Consider the following 23,720-nt stretch of genomic DNA (forward strand, 5'->3'; position numbering starts at 1 on the left):
CGAGCCTCCAGAGTACTTAAATAAGTAAACTATAATACAGTACAGAACTTAGCTATTTGCTATTAAAAGGAGTAGGAGAATTTGGAGTAGACATCTACGCGTCGTGCGGCATGCTGCGATTATTTTTTTTTTTTTCGGAAATATGAGCAGCAAAGTTTGCTGCTACGTCATTTAATGACGTTTCTAGGCTATTTTCGATTTTATGTTTATATCCAGACCGTTTGATTAGAACACAGAATAGCTCGCGACTCCAACGATCCTGAATTTACGATCTACAATCACAATCTAAGGTAGTAAACAATAGCAGACAGCAAGGCGACCAAGCAATATCTCAATTAAAAGTATCGTCAGCTTTCATTCAATACAAGAATGCTCCATGCTCACGTTCCCAGAATGACTTATATAGAGATATGTCTAATCCTTCTGACACGTGCGCCGTACATTACAAAACTTGTTCGCCATTACAAGTAGGGGCGAGCTATACTGGTACGGTACTGGTACTAGTACTGCAGTATTAATTTCGCTTCCAGTAAAACTCTGTTACCTCTACTTCAGCCCCGATTAGTGAAAGTATATGCATTTGAGTATGAATAATTGAATAGACTAATTTGTATCCGCAAGAAGACCAGACGACTTTTGCATGCAATCATTTGGAGTCGTCAAATTTCGAAACACTACTGTACAGCGCGAATACGATAAGCCCCTTGAAAAAAGCATTTTCGTCTCAATCATCGATTTTCTGTTGATGCTATTATATAAATCGAAAACATGCATTCATGCGTATCACAGCCTTCACTCTCGTACTCTCAATATCCGGCGACGTAGCTGTATCCCTTCCAGTCTCGAGGTGCTTCAAAGTTGTTTGCCTTGAGCACCCCCATCAGGTATTTGCAAGGACCGTCCTGAGGTCGGATCTGTTGAGCATGAGTTAGATAGTGACGTGCTTTCGGCCAATCTCCGCTCAAATACGCCTCCACTGCACTGCCTGCCGCTTCAAGGAAAGCTGGTTCTAGACCTTCGCGGATTTCCAGATACTCCGGATCATTTTCAAAGTCCACGGGGGTTTGAAGTCCCGTTGCCGGGTCAATCTTTGGAGTGCCAAACCCGATTTTCATGACAGTGACATCGAACGTGTAGACGGTGAGAGGAGTGTCGACACCTCGGATACTCATGCGGTCCATTTTACGTAAGAACCGGCGAGCTGCAGGTGAGATCAGCGCTGCAAGCCAATGAGAAATGTTGATGGGAGTCATGAACATCTTGGATCCGGCCTCCAATCGATCGGCCATTTCGACGTGTGGAGAAATGTACGTGGCGTCGATCTTATACCGCGAGCCGATGGCGCCTTCGACTGCCCACCCCACATGCATTCCGAAGCCCATTTTAATGCGGAACGCAGGTCCGAAGCGCTTGACCACCGCATCTTTGGTCAGATACTCAGTCAGCGGTCCATCCGTGTTGGCATTGTCCAGATCGATCATGCACTTGATGAACGCTGTCAGTGCGCTGTCTGCCATCTCGGTAGGCGTGACACGACGTGGTTTCGTGCCTGCACCAGCGTTCGGGGGGCACGTAATCGACTGGTTTACCTGGATGCGATCTTCTTCGGTCGGCGTATCCGTGAACCGCGAAAAGCAAGCCAACTCACCGTCACAAATTTTCCAGGACAGCAAGAAGGCATCACCGACATTCTTGTTCGCCATACCGTAGTAGTGGTGAGTGCCAGTGTGCATGATATCGCCCAACTTGTTCACATACACCATGACTTCTTCTTGCAGACACTCGGTCGTGTCGGTGAACTGACGGATATCGCAGAACCCGTAGATAGCAGTGATCTTCTTACCAGGTAGCATGGGGTCCAGGTCCCCGGAACCCATGTTTTTACCAATGATATCTGCACCCGCAGCACCAAAACCCACCTGCATAAGTCGACCGACTTTTGACAATGTGAGCTCTAGTAACGCCGTCTCGAAGCCTTGCTCCTTGGCGTTTTTACGGATCTGAGCATCGTTGCCCGATGTTTGCACGCTTGCGAGTGGGTTATCTGCAAGTTTCTTGACGACGTCCATCATACGTTCGATGGGGTCGAGCACGAGGATGCGGGAGGTTCGAATGAAAGACGTGGATGCAGCAACCAGCACGATGATGATGAAGAACGTCTTGAGAATGTTGTAGGAGGCAGACGACGAGCTTGACGACGCAGTGTCGAAGATGGCGATAGTCACACAGGCACTCGACGTGTCGGCGGAGTCGAGCACGATGAAGTCTTTGTTGAAACATCCATAGGTTTTCACGATATTAACCTCGACGTCTCGGTACTTATCCGTCACATCAGAGTACGTGGGGAGCAAGTTGGACGCCGACCAGCCATTGGACGGATTCACAGTCAAGTTGTGCGGAGCACCAGGTGAATCTTGGAACCGCAGAGCTGCAATATCCGCCATAAGCACACCAGTGGTAACGTTGGTCATTTGAATGTAGATGAGCATGCCAGCGTCTCGGACGTAGCCAAAGAGAAGACGCTCGTACTCCGTGGAGTTGGCGACGCTACCCTTGGTCATACCCGAAGATACCAGCATGTGGATGATGCGTAGACCATAATCTTGGTACCGATATTCCACCTGGGTGTAACCTCCGTCAAAGACGGGGAGAAGCATGATGAGAAAGAGCACCAGGATCACCACACGCTGCACCGTCACTTCGCCCATTTTACTACCAACTTTGCTCTCTTGTAGCTGTTCCGTCGGTTCTTTTGAGCTGTTTTTCCATTTCAGAATCTTGACTACTCGAAAGAGTCGAACAGCTCGCACAACGCGCACGATTCGTCCTGCTTTACTGCCCGCCTTGGTGGCCTTACTGGCCTTGATAGCCGAAGAACTGGTGTTGGTGCCGATGATTTGGTTCCAAATCCACCCGATATCAGGCAGGACAGAGAACGTGGCGATGAGGTCCAACATGAAGTAAAAACTCAGGATGTAGCCCGGTTTCGCGTAGCACGACGCGATGAACTCGAACGAGAACAACACGAGGCAAATGGTGGCCAGAGTGAAGAAGCCGTTGTCTGCAGGCTGCGAGAAAAGGGACAGCCGAATGTCGTCTCCGAAAAGTGCGTACACCGTCACGACGAGCATCGTAACGGTGAACCATTTGGAATCCAGCAGCCCTAGTACAGCTCGCTTACGAGCCTCACTCTGGGCCGCCTGTGCAGGCGTTTGAGCCTTGACGAACGGGAGCCTACGCACCGGACCGTTCACTGAATTGGAAGAAGGCACTTTCTTGCTGATTCCAACGTTGGTCGGGATTTTGGCCGTCAGGGTGGCATCAGGATTTGGGTTTTTCAGTGTCACCTCCGGAGACACGCGGTGGTGACCACTACCAGCGCCACCGATCATGATGCCACTCAGCTCAACCTCAGGAAAGATGCTTTGCGTTCGTTACCCAGCGACAATCGTTTATTTTTTTCTCGCCCAACGGTTCGCTACATCTAATATTGGCAACTCAACAGCAGCTGGAATTTGACAGGAGTTGTATACCGGTATATTCAAACTTGTTTGACAAGAGAACGAGTAGTTTTGCTGGATTCTCTCAGGGTTTGGACGATTAAGCAATGGGTCCCCCTGTCTATGGAAATAGGGAGTCTGTAGAGTTATACGCGGTATATAGATTATTGAAAGTCAGTGCGGTCCACCCACACCGTATACTGTAGTAGTAAATTACCCATTAAATAAATACTTTGTTGTCCGAGCACTGTCACCAGGCCTTCCGATAATACAACTGCAATGAGATTCTTGCTTTTTTGTGAAATCAGTACTTGCAGGGAAACATTTGACATTGGCAAATACGTTATTGTTTTGATACGAGCAATATCATAGAACTACTTTCAAGATACAGTGCTGGTTGGTGAATGTGACGGGGTCACACAGCACCTTGCGCTAGAGGAAGTTATCTTCCGAGAGTATACAAACTCTCAGTGAACGGCAGTTCACAGGTCCCCTCTTTTGTTAGAGAGAGCGAAGTGACCCAAATAAGGTAGATTGTACACTGAGTATATTTATAGGTAGGTTAAGTTTGGGTTTAATACAAACTGTTAGTTACCTATAGAAATGCAATGTCATTTAACCAATGGTTGGCTTTGAACGACCTTGGTACCTTGTACCAAATATCTCGGAGTATGACGTGTCATACTCCTGAAGTGTGAAGTGTCACACTTCATGTAACCAGGGTACACTTAGGGCTACGTACCCCGTTACATCCTCCCCCACTTAGGTTCGGTTTACCGACCAATCAGAATGAAGAGGTGTTCGTCACAAACTCTCATTCTCAAAGTCGAAAACCATCGACTTGGCCGCGCGAGCGCGGCGGAGGCTCACTTCACAGTTAGAGCCTCGAGCAGCAACTTGTGCGCTCTTCGTCTAGGTCTCCACTTCGACCGTTAACATACTACTAAGAGCGGTGCTAAGACACGCTCCAAGGCTGCAGCCGGTAAGGCGCAGGCCAAGAGCACTAAGCCTCACGGCAAAGGCTCTGCACTCAAGGAGGCTACTCAGGTGGCCTCCGAGGCGATCGGATCCTCGGGTGACGCGGCTGTGGACAAGCGCGCAAGCAGGCGCCGCAGCCCGTCGCCCTCGTCTTCAGACAATCGTCCGAGCCCTCGGTTCGTAGAACGTGAGTTCAACTCGGGCAGTGAAGACGATGCCGAGTCCGAGAGCACTCATGATGCTCCTGCGGGCTCTGTGGGAGGGCACAGCCCAGTGCCCAGTGAGCACAAAGAAGACAGCGTGCAGTCGCCCGCTAGTGATCACGGTGATCACAGTCCCAGGACCTCTGTGCGCTCTGAGAGTCCGGCCGTTAAGGCTAAGGGCGCTCCCAAAGCCGGTGGCGATGAGGAAGAGAATCCTCGCAAACGTCTCTCGCTTGCCGAGGGTCTTGCGCGCGCTAAGGCCTCTAAAGCCGAAGGCGCCAAGCCCTCAAAGAAGCGTGCCGCCTCTAAGTCTCCACTCCGCGAGGAGAAGGAGAATCGACGCTCCTATCAGAGTCTCTTCGGCTTCTCGGATGAAGAGGAGGAGAAGGAGGAAGAAGAGGAAGAGGAGGGTGTCATTGTTGAGCCCCGGGAGGTCTCGAATGACCTCGACCAGCAGCAGGAGGATTTCCAAGCTGCCCAGCGTGTGCGTGGGGGTTCGGTGGCGGCACCCGTCAGCCAGGGAGCTACCATCAACTCAAGAGGGTATTGGCCTCCCGAGGAGAGCTCTGGGGCTGACCTCTTCTTAGAGCTTCTCGTCGCTCCTCGTGGCCTTGTGGGCGGCCACACTTCTAGGGGCATCTATGAACGAGCCCTTGTTCAGAAAGAACAGTTGTTTGTCGACAACTTGGAGGCTGCTCGGTGTGTGCTTCTCGCGCCACACCGCATTCCCCTTAAGGACTTCACGACTTGTCGTAAGAAGCCCGAGACCCGGGGTGGTCTCTATCCTGTTTGGGGATACCCATGGGTTATGCCCGAGAACTGTCCCACGTGGAGTTCTTGTGAGGACATGTTCTGGGCGTGGGTGGAGACTCTCAAGTACTCGCCCACGGAGTTATGGGAACTCCATGAAGATCAGCAGCTGTCCCACATCCTGGACCAGCGTGATCTTCGTGTGAGGTTTGCCCACTTGATCAGTAAGCGTATGCTGCCGAGGGACATCCTGAAGCGCGCGGCTTCTAGCGCTCATGATGAGCGCGGGTACGGTATGTATTCATCGACCGTACCCCGTTCGGGCAAGAAGCCCCGGTACTTATGAAGCTGCCACCGCTTCTGTTCCCAGATTGCGACAGCCTTCGGGCAGTCAATCAGGAGCCGTTCAATCGGCTCCCACGAGTTCTCGGAGTGGGCATAACCCCTCCACTTCACGAGGAGCTGTCGCTTGCCGCGACACCGCTGCTCCTGGAGGATCCGCTCCACGTGGAAGTGGACTTCTCCATTCCGGTCAAGCAGGGGCGGAGGTGCCCTCGTACGAGTACGAGTACTCGGCGCCTCCCGAGAGCCACTCTCGTCCGAGTGCTCCGACTGCGGGTCCGACACAGGACCCTGAGGCTGACCGCCTCCGTCAACGTGTCCTCGTGCTTGAGATTGCACTTGGCCTTGGGACTGGCGGTAATGCTGCCGCCCAGGCCGGGAATCAGGGCGAGCTCGCTCGTCTTGCGGGCCGCCTGGACCTGGTGGAGCGAGAGGTCGCGAGCCTGCACCTGCGGGTGGATCGCCGGGCCTCTTCGTCCGATCTGGACGAGGCCTTTCGCATGATCCGACGGATCGAGGCTTTGTTGCCACGTCCGGAGCCGCCTGCGGCACACTCCCAGACGTACGCGTATGGTGCGTACCCGGCGTATTCAGCGTACTCGGCGTATGGTGCCGGGGTCCGTTCGTATGGAGCCCCTCCGGCGTACGGTCTTGACCTCAGCCTTGCCGTCCCGACCGAGGCTTGGGTGCCTGCTCCGACGCCCTCGTCGACGACTGTGACCGGCCCTCGCTTCGAGGAGCTGGGTCAGGGGGGAGGACTGCGAGTCAGCAACCCCCTGCGGGTCAAAGTACCGCTTAAGACGTCCGACATAGAACGTCGGGTGCGTCGTCATTGACTTTGGAAGGTCGATGGTGTACGACGCACCATGTCTGGCCAGGACTGCAAAAGGTCCGATGAAGCGGTGCTTCAGTTTGTTGCTGCCGACAGATCTAACAGTGTCTAGAGGTAGGTTCCTCGTGTCTAGCAACACTAAGTCACCAACCTCAAATATACTTAAGTTTCCTCTTCCTTGTTTGTCTGAGTACTCCTTTTGCTTATCTTGGGCCGCTGCCATGGCATCGCGGACCCTGCTGACAATGTTCAGCTTGGTATCCATAAAGGATTCCACCTGTTTCCGCAGCGAAACTGGCCTCACATCCGAGACCTGGGAGGAAAGGGCTTTCCGAGCCTCTCCCCCACTTAGAATAGAGGAGTCAGTGTCTCCTCGAAGAGTGAGAGGCACTCTGGGGTGGCGGAAGCCGTTCAAGTAGAACGGCGTGAACCCCGTGGACGCGTGCACCGCGTTGTTGAGCGCAAACCCAACAACTGGAAGCTGCGTCGACCACGTACGTGGCGCTGCCGCGCACACACTGCGCAGAGTGTCCTCGAGCACTCGATTGACGCGCTCTGTTTGGCCGTCTGTCTGCGGATGATCCGCAGTGGACATCTGCAGACGAGTTCCCAGTAAAGGAAACAGCGTTTTCCAAAACGCAGCAGTGAACCGCGGGTCTCGGTCCGAGACAATCGTCTCCGGGAGACCGTGATAGCGGAACACGCCATCGACGAACAACCTTGCGGTTTGTTCGCCCGTTACAGTGACGGGATCTGGAGCAAGATGTACCATCTTGCTCAGCCGACACACGAACACCAAAATTCCGGTGTTGACGTGTCCGTCGGCGGGAAGCCCAAAGATGAAGTCAAGACTCATCGACTTCCAACAATCAGCCGGTACGGGCAGGCTCTGTAGTGGAGCCGAAGAGTGCCCTGCGGGTTTGACCCGCTGACATGTTTCACATGTCTTGACGTATCGGGCGACCCACTTGTACATGTGGGTCCACCAGAAGGACTGAGAGACCGACAGAAAGGTCTTCTCGCGGCCCAAGTGGCCGCTGGAGGGCGCGTCATGCGCCTCCGCGAGGATGTCGAGCTTCAGATCCTCGTCGTTGGGTACAACCACCCGTGGAGGATCAGTGGGCTCCACCCGATAATAGAGGAGGCCCTCCTTCAACTCATATCGGTGGAGCCGTGAGCGCTGTCGCGACGAGAGCCAGTCGGACTTCGCGCTCGTTCCGGCCTTAAGGAACTTGACGATAGGCGCGACAGCCTCATCGTCCCGATACGCCATGCGTATCCGATCATATAGATCCGTTGTCACCCGCGTGATGTGGGCCAACTCATAGTCGGGACGCCGAGAGAGGGCGTCCGCAAGCACGTTGAGCTTGCCCGGCTTGTATTCGACGCGGAAGTTGTATTCCGCGAAGAAGGACAGCCACCTCGCCATCCTTTGGGAGAGGTGAGGCGAGTTAGTCGCCGTCCTCAAGGACGCGTGGTCTGTGTAGATCACAAAGGGCCTAGAGCCCAGAAGGTGAACACGGAACTTCACAAGGGCATATTTCATTGCCAGGAGCTCCTTGTCATGGACAGGGTAGTTCCGCTCGGCGGCTTTGAGCTGCCGGGACTGGAACGAGATGACTCGTTCCTGTCCAGCCGTGTCGTCCTGCAGCAATGCACACCCGATGGCGTAATCGGAGGCATCGCAGACGACGCTAAACGGCTTCGTCTCGTCCGGCAGAGCCAGGACAGAGGCCTCTTGGAGACTGGCCTTGATGCTGTCAAAAGCATCCTGGTGCTCTTGTTCCCAGCGCCAGTCGACGTCCTTCTGAAGGAGGCTCGACAAGGGCTTAGCGAAGCCCGCGTACCCAGCGCTGTACTTGTGAAGGTAGTTGGCCAAGCCCAAACACTTTCGAAGATCCTTCTGGGATCGGGGCGTCGGCCATGCTGCTATGACCTTGACCTTGTCTGGCTCAGCCCGAACGCCCACGTTGCTGACGAAGCAACCGAGAACTTTAATCTCTGGTGACGCGAAAACGCACTTGTCGATGTTGGCGTAGAGCTTGTTCGCTCGCATCACGTCCAACACTCGACGGAGGTGTCCTAGATGCACCTCCATGGCCGTCTTGCCTCCCTCGGCACGGCTATGGACGAATATGTCGTCGAAGTACGTCTGTACGAAGGTACGCAAAGGGCGGAACAATTGCGTCACCAGGCGATTGAACGTCGCCGGGGTGTTAGACAAGCCCTGCGGCATGACGAGCCACTCCCAAAGCATGCCGCTTGGAGTGCTTACCGCGGTGAGCGGGATGTCACTCTCTCGCATCAGGATTTGGTAGTATCCGTCTACCAAATCCAGCGCACTGTACAGTACGCTCCCGGCCATGCTGTTCAACAGCACATCCTTTCGTGGGATCGGTGTTTGGGCCGGCACCGTTGCGTTGTTCAGCTTGTTATAATCGTGAACGAGACGCCCACTTTCCGTTCGGCTTCCGAACGTAGAAAGTCGGCGTCGAGTGCGGGGATTTCGATTCCCGCACCATGCCTGCCTTCGCCTTCGCGGCGAAGAAGGCATCAATGACCTCGCACTGTTCGCGCGGGAGAGGCCATTGCCTCGTGACACAATACTTTGTGCCGGGCACGAGATCAATCTCGTGCCGTACGCCTCGATCTGGTGGGAGTTGGGTCGGTGGGTGTTTGTTCACCACGTCCGCATACTCCGTCACCAAAGGATACACCGGATCCGTGGGGTTCTTGAGAATCTCAGAACCCAAGCGCGCCTGACGCTGCTTGTTCATGTCTTCCAGGACGTTCTCGTCCAAGACAGAAGAGGAGTTCAGCTCCTCCTGAGTGGTCTCAGGTCTCATGAGTACCATCTCAGCAATCTCTCCAGCCTTGAGGTTGGCCAGGAAAGACTCAGCCGTCATTTCGTCGAGGTTCAGTATCTCCGCAACCTCTGGCAACGGTTCTAAGTGGACACCAGATGCCTTGACGGGTAAACCTGTCTCGCCATCGAAGATGTGATAACACTCTTCCACCGGCCTTGTCGGAGGAGCCCGGGCCCTGGACTCCGAGTCGCTTGAAGCGACGTCGATCGGAACGAAGTTCGGATCCGACTTGAGGCGGCGGCGGCGTCTTTGCCGACGGCGTCTGTGACGGGGAGCTTTGCTGCCCACGTCTAGGGATGTCGTCGCTACGACATCCGAGGCACTCGTGGCCTCGTGTGGTACTGTTGTACCCACACAGGAAGCGTGTTCAACGCCTTCCTCTTCAGTTAAGGTCTGGGCGACCGCGTGTGGCACTGTGTTACCCACACAGGAAGCGTATCCGACGTCTTCCTCTTCAGTTAAGGTCTGGGCGACCGTGAGTGGAAATCTGTTACCCACTCTGAACACGCTGTTCTCAGTGTTCATGACAGCTGCAGCTGTCTGCGGAACTAAGCTACCTGTGGACCTAAGTTACCCACTTGGCCAGCGCCTCTTCTGGGCGCGGCCACCATCAAAACATCCTCGGAGTCGTCATATACGTCGACGACTCCCAAGCATCTGCCGGATGCTTTGGTACCCTGGCAACCCTTGCGGGCGCCCCGGGTCCTGACAGAGGTGGGAACATGACTCACCAATGCTCTGTCGGACTGCGCCGGGCGGCTGGCACCGATTGCCTTGCCTCGCCAGTCGATCCAGGGCTCGTGCTTCTCAAGCCAGGGCATGCCCAGGATCATATCATATGGATCCATATCGAGAACAGTGAACTGTTCGAGGCTGTCAAAGTCTTCAAACTTGACGGCCAGATCCACTTCGACGTTGTGGACAGTGACGACCTTCCCGTCGGCCAGCCGCACTGACTTCGTCCCGTTGCCCTTGCTTTCTCTCAAAGCATCGGACAACTTGTTGCTGTTGCGAGCAACCGTCTGGCGGCGTGCGAAATTCTTCGACGCCCCAGAGTCAATCAAGATTCTAAAGGGATGATCGTATACCCGTACACATCCGTGTACTACGAGCAACCCGCCGCTGCTCTTCGCCGATTCGAGAGTGCGAAGATACTCAGGGGCTAAGTCCCCGTGGTACGCGCCACCCGCGCACCCATCACGAAGACTTAGTTCTTCCCCAGTAGGGCGCCCCGCCCCTACTGGTTCCCTGCGTTCCCCTGTCCCCGGGATCCTGGCTTCTGCCAGCGACCCTTGAGGACGGGCTTGAGGAAGGACCGTCTGCGGAGTCTTTCCGCGGGACAGTCGCGCTTGAAGTGGCCCATCTTCCCACAGCCGAAGCAGCGGATGTCACGCTGTTCGGCGGACCCGAGCTCCATGGGAACTGGTCCGTTGGGGCTTGTTCGACCGGGAGCCGACAAGGAGCTCCCAGGCCACGCTGAGGCCGGCGTACGCGCCTGGCGATGGCTGTACTCTTCTTGAAGAGCCACTTGAATCGCCTCTTTAAGGGTGCCTGCCTGCACCCGGAACAGCTGAGTGCGTGCGGGGTCCACTCGAAGGCCGTCCATGAACACAGTCATCTTGATGTGTTCATTGAGTGGGTTCCCACTAGGGACGCCGTGAGCTCCCGTATCTCTTGCACATACTCGTGCAGTTCGCGCCTTCCTTGTTTACACGCGAGGAAGCGCGAACGCTGGCGGTACTCGTAGTTCGCCGGGAGGAACGCGGCTCGGAGCTGCTCGCACAGCTGAGCCCAGGATGTGAAACATCCAGGGGATGTTGCTTCCCGAGTGTACACCCAACGCTTAGCACGACCGCTAAGGTTGGAGAGTGCAAAAGCAACACGCAGTTGCTCGGTCGAGATCAGAGCCGCGTCCATCGCGAGCTCTACTTCTCGGACCCAGAAGTGAAGGTTCTCGCCTTCCTTCTCTTCATACGGCTTAGCCTTCAGCCGTATTGGCTTCGGGTGAGGCGGATTTGCTTCCGCCGCCGGAGCCTGCAGGTTCTCCCGCACATGCGCGATGAGGCCCTGCTCGTACGCGTCGAATGCATTGACGCGCTCGAGCTGCTCAGCCGGTGTTGACACCACCAGGCTCTGCAGGGCCTCCATCCCGAAGATGCCTGCCATCTTCCGAACCGACTCGAACTGAGAGTCGTTCAAATGGGAGAAGTCGTTCCTATCCATGGCAACGAACTTCGGAGGTTCAGGTAGTCTACCCGCGATGGCGTGGATTGACTACAAGTGCTACCAAGTGATACGGGGTCACACAGCACCTTGCGCTAGAGGAAGTTATCTTCCGAAATAATACAAACTCTCAGTGAACGGCAGTTCACAGGTCCCCTCTTTTGTTAGAGAGAGCGAAGTGACCCAAATAAGGTAGATTGTAATCTGAGTATATTTATAGGTAGGTTAAGTTTGGGTTTAATACAAACTGTTAGTTACCTATAGAAATGCAATGTCATTTAACCAACGGTTGGCTTTGAACGACCTTGGTACCTTGTACCAAATATCTCGGAGTATGACGTGTCATACTCCTGAAGTGTGAAGTGTCACACTTCATGTAACCAGGGTACACTTAGGGCTACGTACCCCGTTACAGTGAAGGGGCTGTCAAAGGCATGGTGAATAGGATAATGAGGAGGGCTGAGCTGGATGCAATCCCAAGGACTTGCCAACCAACCAAGCAGGGGTTGGCTCTCAGTTTTGCTTAGCTGGGATTGTGAAGCACTATCCGAGTGCCGCCGCTACGCGACGGGTAAGAATGGATGTCGCTCCTTGTGTTTTGCCCCCGTTCCGCTCGCCACGGGCTCGCTTCACTACTCGCACGGTAGGCTGGCAGATTTTGCTCAGGCGGGCCCAAAGGCCCGCAGGGTTGCAGAAGGTGCCGATTTGGGCCGCCTCGCTGTGCTCGGCAGCTTTTAGGCCAATCGGGGCCACCTTCGCTGCGCTCGGCAGCCAGTAGAAATATTTAAATTATTTTATCCAATGATTTGTCCGGAAAAGTGTGACAGGCACGACACTTTAGTGTGACGGACAGACAGGTTGCTGCAGTAGATGTTTAAGACTAGCCGTTCGCCGCCGCTACGCGGCGGAGTGGCATGGTTTGTTGGAGATGCGGTGGCCGCAAATTTAAGTGCTTCTAGGTGTCGCGTGCTTTGTAAGCGACGTTCACCCCAGTACGCCGTGGCCTCGTGTACTTAACCACTTACCATTCCGTAGTCTCATGTGGCCCCGTACAATATCGTGGTTTGGTATATTTTAGTTACGCCGTACTACAGGTTGGATGTCATGGTCTTCAGTGGCCCGTGCTCTTCCGTGTTCTCCCTGGCTTCGTGCCTCCCTGCTCACCCGTGGTCCACTCTGCTTAGTGGCTATGTGCTCTCTCTTTTAGGTTCATGATGTTTAGTACTGCCCCTTTCGTGGTACATAGTATTCTGTGGTCGTAGGCCTACCATTACCGGTACCCTAGCCGAAGGGTGCTATTTCGTTGTTTGGTGCCTCCATGCAGTCGGGTTATTCCGTCGCCCGTGTATCGTGCTCTCCTGGTGAGGTTCCATCGACCGCGTTATCACGCTATCGTGCAATCGCAATGTGGTTATGCTGTCTATGCTATCGTGATCGCATAGTATAGATGTTTTGCCAATGTTATCGCGTTCTACGATGGTTCCGTGATCCGCGGTGTGCAATCGTGGTCTCTAATCGCGTTCTACGATGGTTCCGTGATCCGCGGTGAGCAATCGTGGTCTCTAACAGCGTTTCCCCGCGATTTTGTGGCTGGCCGGCCGTCCGGGTAAACGTGTTTTATTGAAGTGTCGTCCTCAGTGGCCCGGCGAGCTCAGGTTCTACAGTGCTATCGTGCTCAGTGGCTCGGTGATTTCCTGTGGCTGCTTGTTCTCCCATGTTTTAGTGGCTGTCCCATCGTCCATGCTATCGTGATATCTCTTGATGTCGCGGTTGGTCTGCCGTCTAAGCTTTCGTTATCTACAGTAGTATCGCGCTCCCCAGTGAGCTCCGGCTCTACCCTGGTATCGTGTTTCAAAACTCGACAACCTCCCGTTAATGGTCTTCCGCGGCTTCATGTTTGGTCGGTCGACTGTGCTCCGTGTTCAACCGTGGTGCTATGGGAGAATTTCTGTCCGTGCACTCTTACCGTTACGTGTTCTACCGTGGCTTCGAGCGTGCGTGCTCTTCCGTAGCCCGTGCTTTTCAGCATGTTGGGGTGTCTATGTATGTAGTTCCCTTCCGTAACCCGTACGTTCCTGACATGTTCTGTCCATCTGTTCTTTTCATGGCTGCGTGCTCTTTCATCTTTCACGCTACTTATAAAACTTCGTGGTTTGCATCGGCTAAGTCTTCTATCATCGTCCATGGCCTTCCGTGCTTCGTGTTGCTCTTCTATCCCATCGTCTACATAGTGTGGGTCGGTGCTCCTTCGTGCTTCGTGCTCTTGCTTAGTCACGCGCTAACTTAAACACAATAGCTGTTCCCAGTTTGTTTGATGTACGCTACATATATTGTTGGAAAGTTCGCACAATATCTGAAGGTCGCACACTACGCGCGCAAATACAAAGGAAGATGACACTTTCTCCCGGAGGCAGTGTGGGGTGCAGGGGTGTAAGCCACAATAGTCATATTTTAAAGTTTTCACATTATTATTTATAGTAATACAATTGCTATTTATTATTAAAACGCTGATATAATTATTATGTGTACTACTACTACAAATGACTGCAAGCAAAAATATGAAATATCTTGATAATAGTAAGAAACAAAATAATACTGTAAGTTAAATTAATACAACAGTACTACGAAGCCTAAAAACATCATTCTACATCCAATAAGTACTAAAGTTTCGATTGAGGCCGAAATATAAGTCACCAAAGCCTACACTTCTTTTCAGCAGCTCCTACCACGATATAGTACGTGTGTGCTTATCGGCGCCTTTTAATTATGCTAGCTAACGCGTACACAGGCAGCGCCCTTTGCGTGGCCTTGCATACCGCAGCTGAAAATGAGAGCAAAATGAAATATGAACGGTGCTTTTAAGTACGATGTGTTGACCACATACAGTGTGTACACCACAGATTGCAATTTTAGCGAATCGACGCCGCCTTCGCTGCGCTCGGCAGCCAGTAGAACGCGCGTATAAGCGTGAGGATTATTAACCCTAGCCCGTTACGGACGGACTGACGGACGGACAGACAACACACTCGAGTAGGGGGGTAAGACTAGACGTTCGCCGCCGCTACGCGGCGGAGTGGCATGGTTTGTTGGAGATCAGGTGGCCGCAACTTAAGGTGCTTCTTGGTGTCGCGTGCTTTGAGAGCGTCGTTCACCCCAGTACGTCGTGACTTCGTGAAGTCAACCACTTAACTTTCCGTAGTCGCATCCGGCCCCATATAATATTGTGGTTTGGAGCGTTGCCGCTACCCCGTACTACAGTTTGGATGTTGTGTCCTTCAACGGCCCGTGCTCTTCCGTGCTCTTCCTGGCTTCGTTGTTCCCTGCTCACCCGTGGCACACGCTGCTTATTGGTTATGCGCTCTCTCTTTTGGATTCATGCTCTTTAGTATTGCGTTTTTCGTGGCTGCTACATATTTCCTGTTTTCAAACGTTTATGTGGGCTGCACCAGTTTCGTAGTCCGTAGTCTTTCGTGGCCGTTGCCCGGTACGCTTGCCAAAATGTGCTATTCCGTGGTTTCGTGCCTCCACGCAGTCGTGTTGTTCCGTTGCCCGTGTATCGTGTTTGCCTGGTGAGGCTCCATCGACCGCGTTATCACGCTGTCGTGCAATTGCGGTATGGTAAAGATATTTATGGTATTGTGCTCGCGTAGTGCATCTGCGTTGCCAGTGTTATCGTGTTCTACAATGGCATCGTGCTCCACGGTGTGCAATCGTGGTCACCCCGAGAACCCCCGTGTATTTCCTGGCTGGTCCGCCGTCCGTGCAATCGAGTTCTCATGTAGTATTGTCCTCCGTGGCTAGGTAAGCTCAGGTTCTACACTGGTATTAATCTCCTCGGCTCGATGGTTTTCCGTCTATAGCTCCAGTGGCTACATGTTCTATCATGGTTTAGTGGTTGGCCCATCATCCATGCTATCGTGCTATATCGTGATGTCGCGGTTGGTCTGTCGCCCTTGCTTTCGCAAGGTACGGTAGTATCGCGCTCGCCAGAGAGCTCCGAATCTACCCTGTTATCGTGTTTTAATGCTTGGTGATCTCCCGTTAATGGTCTACCGTGGCTTCATATTTGGTCAGTCTACTGTGCTCCGTATTCTACCGTGGTGACATGGGATAATTCCTGCCCGTGCACGCTTAGCGTTATGTGTTCTACCGTGGCTTCGAAGGTGCAGGCTCTTTCGTAGCCCGTGCTTTTCAGCATGCTGGGGTGTCTATGTATGTAGTTCCCTTCCGTAACCCGTACGTTCCTGACATGTTCTGTCCATCTGTTCTTTTCATGGCTGCGTGCTCTTTCATCTTTCACGCTACTTATAAAACTTCGTGGTTTGCATCGGCTAAGTCTTCTATTATCGTCCATGGCCTTCCGTGCTTCGTGTTGCTCTTCTATCCCATCGTCTACATAGTGTGGGTCGGTGCTCCTTCGTGCTTCGTGCTCTTGCTTAGCCACGCGCTAACTTAAACACAATAGCTGTTCCCAGTTTGTTTGATGTACGCTACATATATTGTTGGAAAGTTCGCACAATATCTGAAGGTCGCACACTACGCGCGCAAATACAAAGGAAGATGATACTTTCTCCCGGAGGCAGTGTGGGGTGCAGGGGTGTAAGCCACAATAGTCATATTTTAAAGTTTTCACATTATTATTTATAGTAATACAATTGCTATTTATTATTAAAACGCTGATATAATTATTATGTGTACTACTACTACAAATGACTGCAAGCAAAAATATGAAATATCTTGATAATAGTAAGAAACAAAATAATACTGTAAGTTAAATTAATACAACAGTACTACGAAGCCTAAAAACATCATTCTACATCCAATAAGTACTAAAGTTTCGATTGAGGCCGAAATATAAGTCACCAAAGCCTACACTTCTTTTCAGCAGCTCCTACCACGATATAGTACGTGTGTGCTTATCGGCGCCTTTTAATTATGCTAGCTAACGCGTACACAGGCAGCGCCCTTTGCGTGGCCTTGCATACCGCAGCTGAAAATGAGAGCAAAATGAAATATGAACGGTGCTTTTAAGTACGATGTGTTGACCACATACAGTGTGTACACCACAGATTGCAATTTTAGCGAATCGACGCCGCCTTCGCTGCGCTCGGCAGCGAGTAGAACGCGCGTATTAGCGTGAGGATTATTAACCCTAGCCCGTTACGGACGGACTGACGGACGGACAGACAACACACTCGAGTAGGGGGGTAAGACTAGACGTTCGCCGCCGCTACGCGGCGGAGTGGCATGGTTTGTTGGAGATCAGGTGGCCGCAACTTAAGGTGCTTCTTGGTGTCGCGTGCTTTGAGAGCGTCGTTCACCCCAGTACGTCGTGGCTTCGTGAAGTCAACCACTTAACTTTCCGTAGTCGCATCCGGCCCCATATAATATTGTGGTTTGGAGCGTTGCCGCTACCCCGTACTACAGTTTGGATGTTGTGTCCTTCAACGGCCCGTGCTCTTCCGTGCTCTTCCTGGCTTCGTTGTTCCCTGCTCACCCGTGGCACACGCTGCTTATTGGTTATGCGCTCTCTCTTTTGGATTCATGCTCTTTAGTATTGCGTTTTTCGTGGCTGCTACATATTTCCTGTTTTCAAACGTTTATGTGGGCTGCACCAGTTTCGTAGTCCGTAGTCTTTCGTGGCCGTTGCCCGGTACGCTTGCCAAAATGTGCTATTCCGTGGTTTCGTGCCTCCACGCAGTCGTGTTGTTCCGTTGCCCGTGTATCGTGTTTGCCTGGTGAGGCTCCATCGACCGCGTTATCACGCTGTCGTGCAATTGCGGTATGGTAATGATATTTATGGTATTGTGCTCGCGTAGTGCATCTGCGTTGCCAGTGTTATCGTGTTCTACAATGGCATCGTGCTCCACGGTGTGCAATCGTGGTCACCCCGAGAACCCCCGTGTATTTCCTGGCTGGTCCGCCGTCCGTGCAATCGAGTTCTCATGTAGTATTGTCCTCCGTGGCTAGGTAAGCTCAGGTTCTACACTGGTATTGATCTCCTCGGCTCGATGGTTTTCCGTCTATAGCTCCAGTGGCTACATGTTCTATCATGGTTTAGTGGTTGGCCCATCATCCATGCTATCGTGCTATATCGTGATGTCGCGGTTGGTCTGTCGCCCTTGCTTTCGCAAGGTACGGTAGTATCGCGCTCGCCAGAGAGCTCCGAATCTACCCTGTTATCGTGTTTTAATGCTTGGTGATCTCCCGTTAATGGTCTACCGTGGCTTCATATTTGGTCAGTCTACTGTGCTCCGTATTCTACCGTGGTGACATGGGATAATTCCTGTCCCTGCACGCTTAGCGTTATGTGTTCTACCGTGGCTTCGAAGGTGCAGGCTCTTTCGTAGACCGTGCTTTTCAACTTGTTGGGGTGCCAATTATATTCCGTCATCTGTACGCTCCCGTCGTATTCTTGCCATTCCAAGTTTTCATGGTAGTGTGCTCGTCCGTGGTTATCAGAATCGTTAGGTGCCTTCATTGATTTAGTCCTCTTTCAACGTTCGTGGCCTTCCGTGCTTCGTGTCGCTCCTTCTATCCCATCGTGTACATAGTCTGTCTCGGTGTTCCTCCGTGGTTCGTGTTCTTCTTTATTCACTTGCCTCCGCGCTAATTCAATCGCAAACGCTGCTTTTATTTTGTTTGGTGTATGCTACATATCGTGTTGGAAATTGCGCACAATCTCTTAAGGTCGTACACTACGCACGCAAATACAAAGGAATACGATCCTGTTTTTTTCGGCGGCGGAGTGGTGTACATGGTTATGTGGGGTGGGATGGTGGGAAGTCACTATCTTCACATTTAAAAAGTTTTCAAATATTTAATAGTGGTAATAACGCAAATATAATACCGGACTTTGGTTTAAATTAATTAGTATTAGTAATAACATGCGTTTTTTTCTTGCGCAACTAATTATTTTTTGTAGTACTGCTATAAACGTCTGCAAGCAAAAATACGAAATATCTTAAAAATACTACTCAAAAGTTCTGTAAGTTTTATAATTTGAAAGTAATATGAAGCCTAAAATATCATTCTAAAATCAATAAGTACTAAAGTTTCGATTGAGGCCGAAATATAAGTCACCAGGGCCTACAGTTTTTCTACAGCTCGTACGACGATATAGTACGTGTGTGCTTATCAGCGCCTTTTAATTATGCTAACTAACGAGCACACAGGCAGCGCCCTTGGCGTGGCCTTGCATACCGCAGCTGAAAATGGGGCAAAATGAAATTTGAACGGTGCATTTAAGTACGATGTGTTGACCACATACAGTGTGTACACCACATATTGCAATTTTAGCGAATCGACGCTGCCTTCGCTGCGCTCGGCAGCCAGTAGAACGCGCGTATAAGCGTGAGGATTATTAACCCTAGCCCGTTACGGACGGACTGACGGACGGACAGACACCAGACTCCACTAGGGGGATAAGACTAGCCGTTCGCCGCCGCTACGCGGCGGAGGTGGCAGGCTGCAGTCCCAGGGGAAATGGGCTCACGGCTTCGCTGCGCTCCGGCGTAAACATGTTTTATGTAAACGTTATGTATTAAATGCATATGAAATTGAACATTCCTACTCCGAACCAAAGATCTGCCTGTAGACAATGTTCTGGGCGTCGACCCCATCCTCCTCCCCCAGCTTTGGGTACTCGACCAGCGCCTTGAATCTTGATCTTGAAGTAACTCGCGACATCGCAACGTACAGCTGCCCGTGGGAGAAGCAAGGCGTAGCAAGATACAGCCCCAAGTACTGCACCGTTTGTCCTTGCGCCATGTTAATCGTCATCGCAAAGGCCGGTTGGACAGGAACCTGCTTGCGTCTCAAATGAAACGGAAAGCTCCGAATGTCTCCGTCACTGATGAAAACAATGCGGGGAATCAACACATGTTGCCCTTGTCGCTCACCTGTCATGATTGTGGCGTGGATGACATGTGGCTTGAGGGCCACAATTCGAAGCCGTGTTCCGTTGCACAGCACTAGATCTGGATTCAGGTTCCGCATCATCATGATAGGCATGCCTACCTTGAGGGTCAACTTGTGGGGAGGCATTCCACTGATATTCATCGAGTGGAGTACCTCCTGCTCGAAGAAATTGCCGTCACCGTCGTCTTGTACAGAGTCGGAAGACATGTATTCTCGCGCCTGTCCAGTTAATCGATCGGTCACCGCTTCATTGATGCGGTGCACAATTGCGTTCGTGGTCGTGAGGATCGTTCGGTTAGCGAAATACTCGTCGGTAGCAACCTCGGGGTTATTAATCTCGCCATACATCTCGTCAATGATCCGATCCATGCCTCTTGGAATAACGCCCGGACGAATTTCCTGGTCCTCATCCTCAGGCACAGGTGTATTCTCAATCAGCATATCGCGCGGGATCTTCATGTAATCGTTTCCTAGGGAAGGGCTTACATCATGCCTTCCCTCCCCGACTTGCAGCAGGAAATCGGAGAACGCAGCCATTTCCTCAGCAGTGTCTGCAGTATCAGCTGTGCGCACTCGCATGTTTTCCGTAAGACGGAACGTCTGGAATTGGGGCCACAGCCTAGACGACTTGAGGCAAGCGTCAATTGTCTCGACGGGTGTTCCCTTCTTAAAGACCGGGAGAATCTGGCGGAAATCTCCCGAAAGTACAAACACTTTCCCCCCAAAAGGCTCGGTGTCGTTGTCAAGTATGTCCCGCAGTGTTCGGTCTACTGCCTCGAATGCGTGGCGATGGGCCATAGATGCTTCGTCCCAAATAATTAAACTTGCATGCTTGATCAACTCCTGAATATGGGAGTTCTTCCTGATACCGCACGTCGAGCTCCCGTTCAATTTCAAAGGGATCTTGAATGTAGAATGAGCTGTCCTACCTCCCATAAGTAAGAGCGAGGCAATACCGCTAGACGCCACAGCGATGGCGATATTCCCCGAGAGTCTGACTTTGGCCAGTATGTTTCGAAGCAGTGTAGATTTGCCAGTACCACCCGGGCTATCAACAAAAAATAGTTTCTTGCCTTCCTCCGGGCATTCAACCGCTTCAATAATCTGGTCGTAAACCACCCGCTGACTTTCGTTTAGCTGATCTTCTGTGTTTACAATCGCCTTCAAAGCTGACGCATCGTATCCAGTGAGCTCACGTCGAAGTAAGCCGTTTTGGCGAAGCGATTCACGAATCAATGTTGGAAACGAACCCAACTGAGGAAGCTCGTCGAAGTCTCCTACCGCATACCCGTTCGCTTCAAGTAGTTCTTGAATGCTCATCAGCGTTTCAAATTCGATCAACGCCGACTTGAAGGGGTCCATCAAAGCCTGATGTTTGCGTGCGAAGTCTTGGGAAAGATCCGCGAAGAACCGATCCCATAGAACACCAACATTTGCTGGAGCTGAATACACCAGAATGGTGACGAAGAGCTGGCGTAGTTGATACGGCATTTGGAACTCAGCCGCTTCCCTCAAACACGAAACCCACTCGTTATCATTCTCCAAGTAGCCAGCCTCCCGCGCCGCAATTTGGAATGTGGGGCAGACAATCCCGTTAACCGTTCTCAAGTCTTCAAACGACGTTGGACCTCTACGCTGACAGAGCAGTAGCCGAAGATAGAACCGCTCCATGTCTCGAGGAGACACATGAATCATGCGACCAACCGCAGCTTGATACTGTTTCCTGCGAACCCACCTTTTCGGTTGCCCTTTCTCCGGCGCTTTCCAACAGAACTCTTTAGGGATGTCCTGATACAACATCGTTCTGGCAATATGATTCTCCGGCACTTCGCTCGCACACAACTCAAAGAATCTGGTCAGCATCGTGTGACTACCACGTTCCAAAACCGCCTCCGGGTTTTCCGTCTCGCGAAAGCAAATCGTCTGGCCTGACTCGAGATGAACCGTTAGCTGAGTAACCGCATGGGTTTTTCCCTGAATCGTGAAATCGAGCAGGCGCATGCAAGCTTCCACCGGAGAAATGTACCGGGCGCTCAAGAAACGTAGAATCTCATTTGGTTCTCGACGCGCACTCTGCTGCCCTCCTCGGACTTCTTCCACAGTGAGTATAGCCATGTCGGGTCCTTTGTACACATACTTGTACAGGTATTTAACCGCATTAATATCCGTGCACACTTCCACATTGATGTGACAGCTGTACTTCTGGGATAAGTACGGGTTGTACGGTACAACCCACTGGTTGATCGTAGCATTGTCGTACTCTCTGCCTTTGAACTTTAGAACACCTTCGTGCCGTCGACGTCGTCTGTACACTGGATATCCATTGGCATTGGCTTGTGTAACTTCTGCTAAGGGCTTCGGATACCCTTTGGTGCACTTGCCGTTCTTCATACACGCGCAGGAAGGGTTTGCAGATCCGCATGGACCATGGAGCATGCATGACATAACCGTCTCATACAGCTGAGGGTTTTTATCCTTATCTGGGATCTCAGCGCATACCATCTTGTCTACGATCTCGCGGGTTCGAGGTTTGTCTTCGTCAGCCAAAATAACCAATACATGAGCGTGGGGGAGCCCTCGTTTTTGAAACTCGACAGCGTAAATCCGCGCGCGCACTCGCCCCAAGTCGCCTTGGTTTAAATCGTCAAGCGTCGCTTGCAGTTTCTGCTGCCACACGCGAGCCACGATGTCTGGTCGATCTTGAGCTGTCTGGATATCGGAAGGTATCGCTTCAAGAATCTCGTCCCACTTGGGGTTGCACGTTTCCGTCAGGAAGACGTCGGGCCGTCCATACTCCCGAACAATTGCCATCGAATCTTGATACGACTTGTACATGGACCGCGGGCTACCCAGGTGTGAAGCCGGTAGTATGATACGCTTGCCAACCTGGTTAAGAAAGTGGGTAGGTCGTCCTCTGCCGCCTCCGTCCCGGTTTGGGTGCACCAATCTGTTCTGGGCCCGGTCATATTCCGACAGCAGTACTTCTCCTTCCGCCAGAGCCAAAGTATCCTCATTGAGCAAAGCGTCTTGAACACCCCTGTATTGATCGGCGCGTAGTGTTTTCTGATTGTCGGCCACCCAGCGAAGCTGTTCTTGCTCACATTTTGCACGCTGATCTACACACCACTGCTGAAATAGACGCCCACCTTGGTGGAGAGCGGACTGATCATCCACTTTCTGGTGGAGGCGGAACGCGACGTGTTCACAAAGCGACATCGCCTTCGTGTTTCTATACTCAGCACCATTCGCGAACTCGTCTGTGTAGGTCCAGCCCTTCTCTCAATATGGAAGGAAAAGCGGGTATTGGAGTGGATCGTAATCGGCGTGAGTCTCGTACAAACGTATCAGTCTTTGATCGCGTGTAAAGAGTAGTAGATCCCGAGGCTGAGCCAGGTTGCCATCCTCAATGAGAGTCGCAGCCACTTCAGACACAGTGGGGCGGTTATGTGTCCTCGGTCGCGAGGAGTTGTCATGCAGACGGAACATCAAGTCTACTGGAGCCTCCGTGTTGTGTTGGCGCACTTGCTGCCCAAAGTGGAGGAACCGTTGCGCTAATGGGTTGTGCTCTGCCATCATTTTTTTGATGTCTAGTAGTGCAACACGATCCAGATTCGCGAATATACCAAGACGTCGCTCCGCGCGGCGTTGCATGTCTGGATCCACAATGTAGATCTGCGCAAATTTGGGTGCTACCCGCGCGCCTGTCCGACGGTCTATGTGGGGAAGGAGGGACCCTAGGTAGTGCCCCATAGCCCCTTGAATGCGATATGTGTACACCCCGTGTGTACCCGCAACGCTCTCTTTTTGATGCACATTTCGAAACGATCGGTTTGAGCACGAAGCACCAATCGACGTAAAAGCAAAAGCTTGGTTGTAGGCACGGATTTGACGGCGGAACTCGGGGTCTCCGTACAGCTGAAGCAGCTTCCGCGGCGCGGGGTGTAGTGGAGGCAGCCTTACCCTGCCTGCCAGACAGCATGATATCGCAGACTCGCCAGGCCACTTCCAAGCATTGCAGATCGGGCAAACGGTTGTAGCCGGGAGCTTGTGCCGGCCCTTCACCACGTCGTTACCCGTTATCATGGACACGTCAAAGTCTTCATGG

At 52.3% G+C, this 23,720-nt stretch overlaps 1 protein-coding gene across 1 annotated transcript; it reads right to left on the reverse strand.

The window, feature by feature from the left end:
* Positions 1-806: 806 nt before the first annotated feature.
* PITG_06309 (Voltage-gated Ion Channel (VIC) Superfamily) lies at positions 807-3,131 on the reverse strand (the record flags this gene model as incomplete). Its single annotated transcript, XM_002998412.1, has 1 exon — positions 807-3,131. The coding sequence occupies one exon, from the start codon at positions 3,129-3,131 to the stop codon at positions 807-809; it is 2,325 nt and encodes a 774-aa protein (XP_002998458.1).
* Between the last annotated feature and the right edge of the window lie 20,589 nt (positions 3,132-23,720).

Source organism: Phytophthora infestans, genomic scaffold, assembly GCF_000142945.1.
Source record: "Phytophthora infestans T30-4 supercont1.8 genomic scaffold, whole genome shotgun sequence".
In the NCBI taxonomy this organism is placed as follows: Eukaryota; Oomycota; class Peronosporomycetes; order Peronosporales; family Peronosporaceae; genus Phytophthora; species Phytophthora infestans.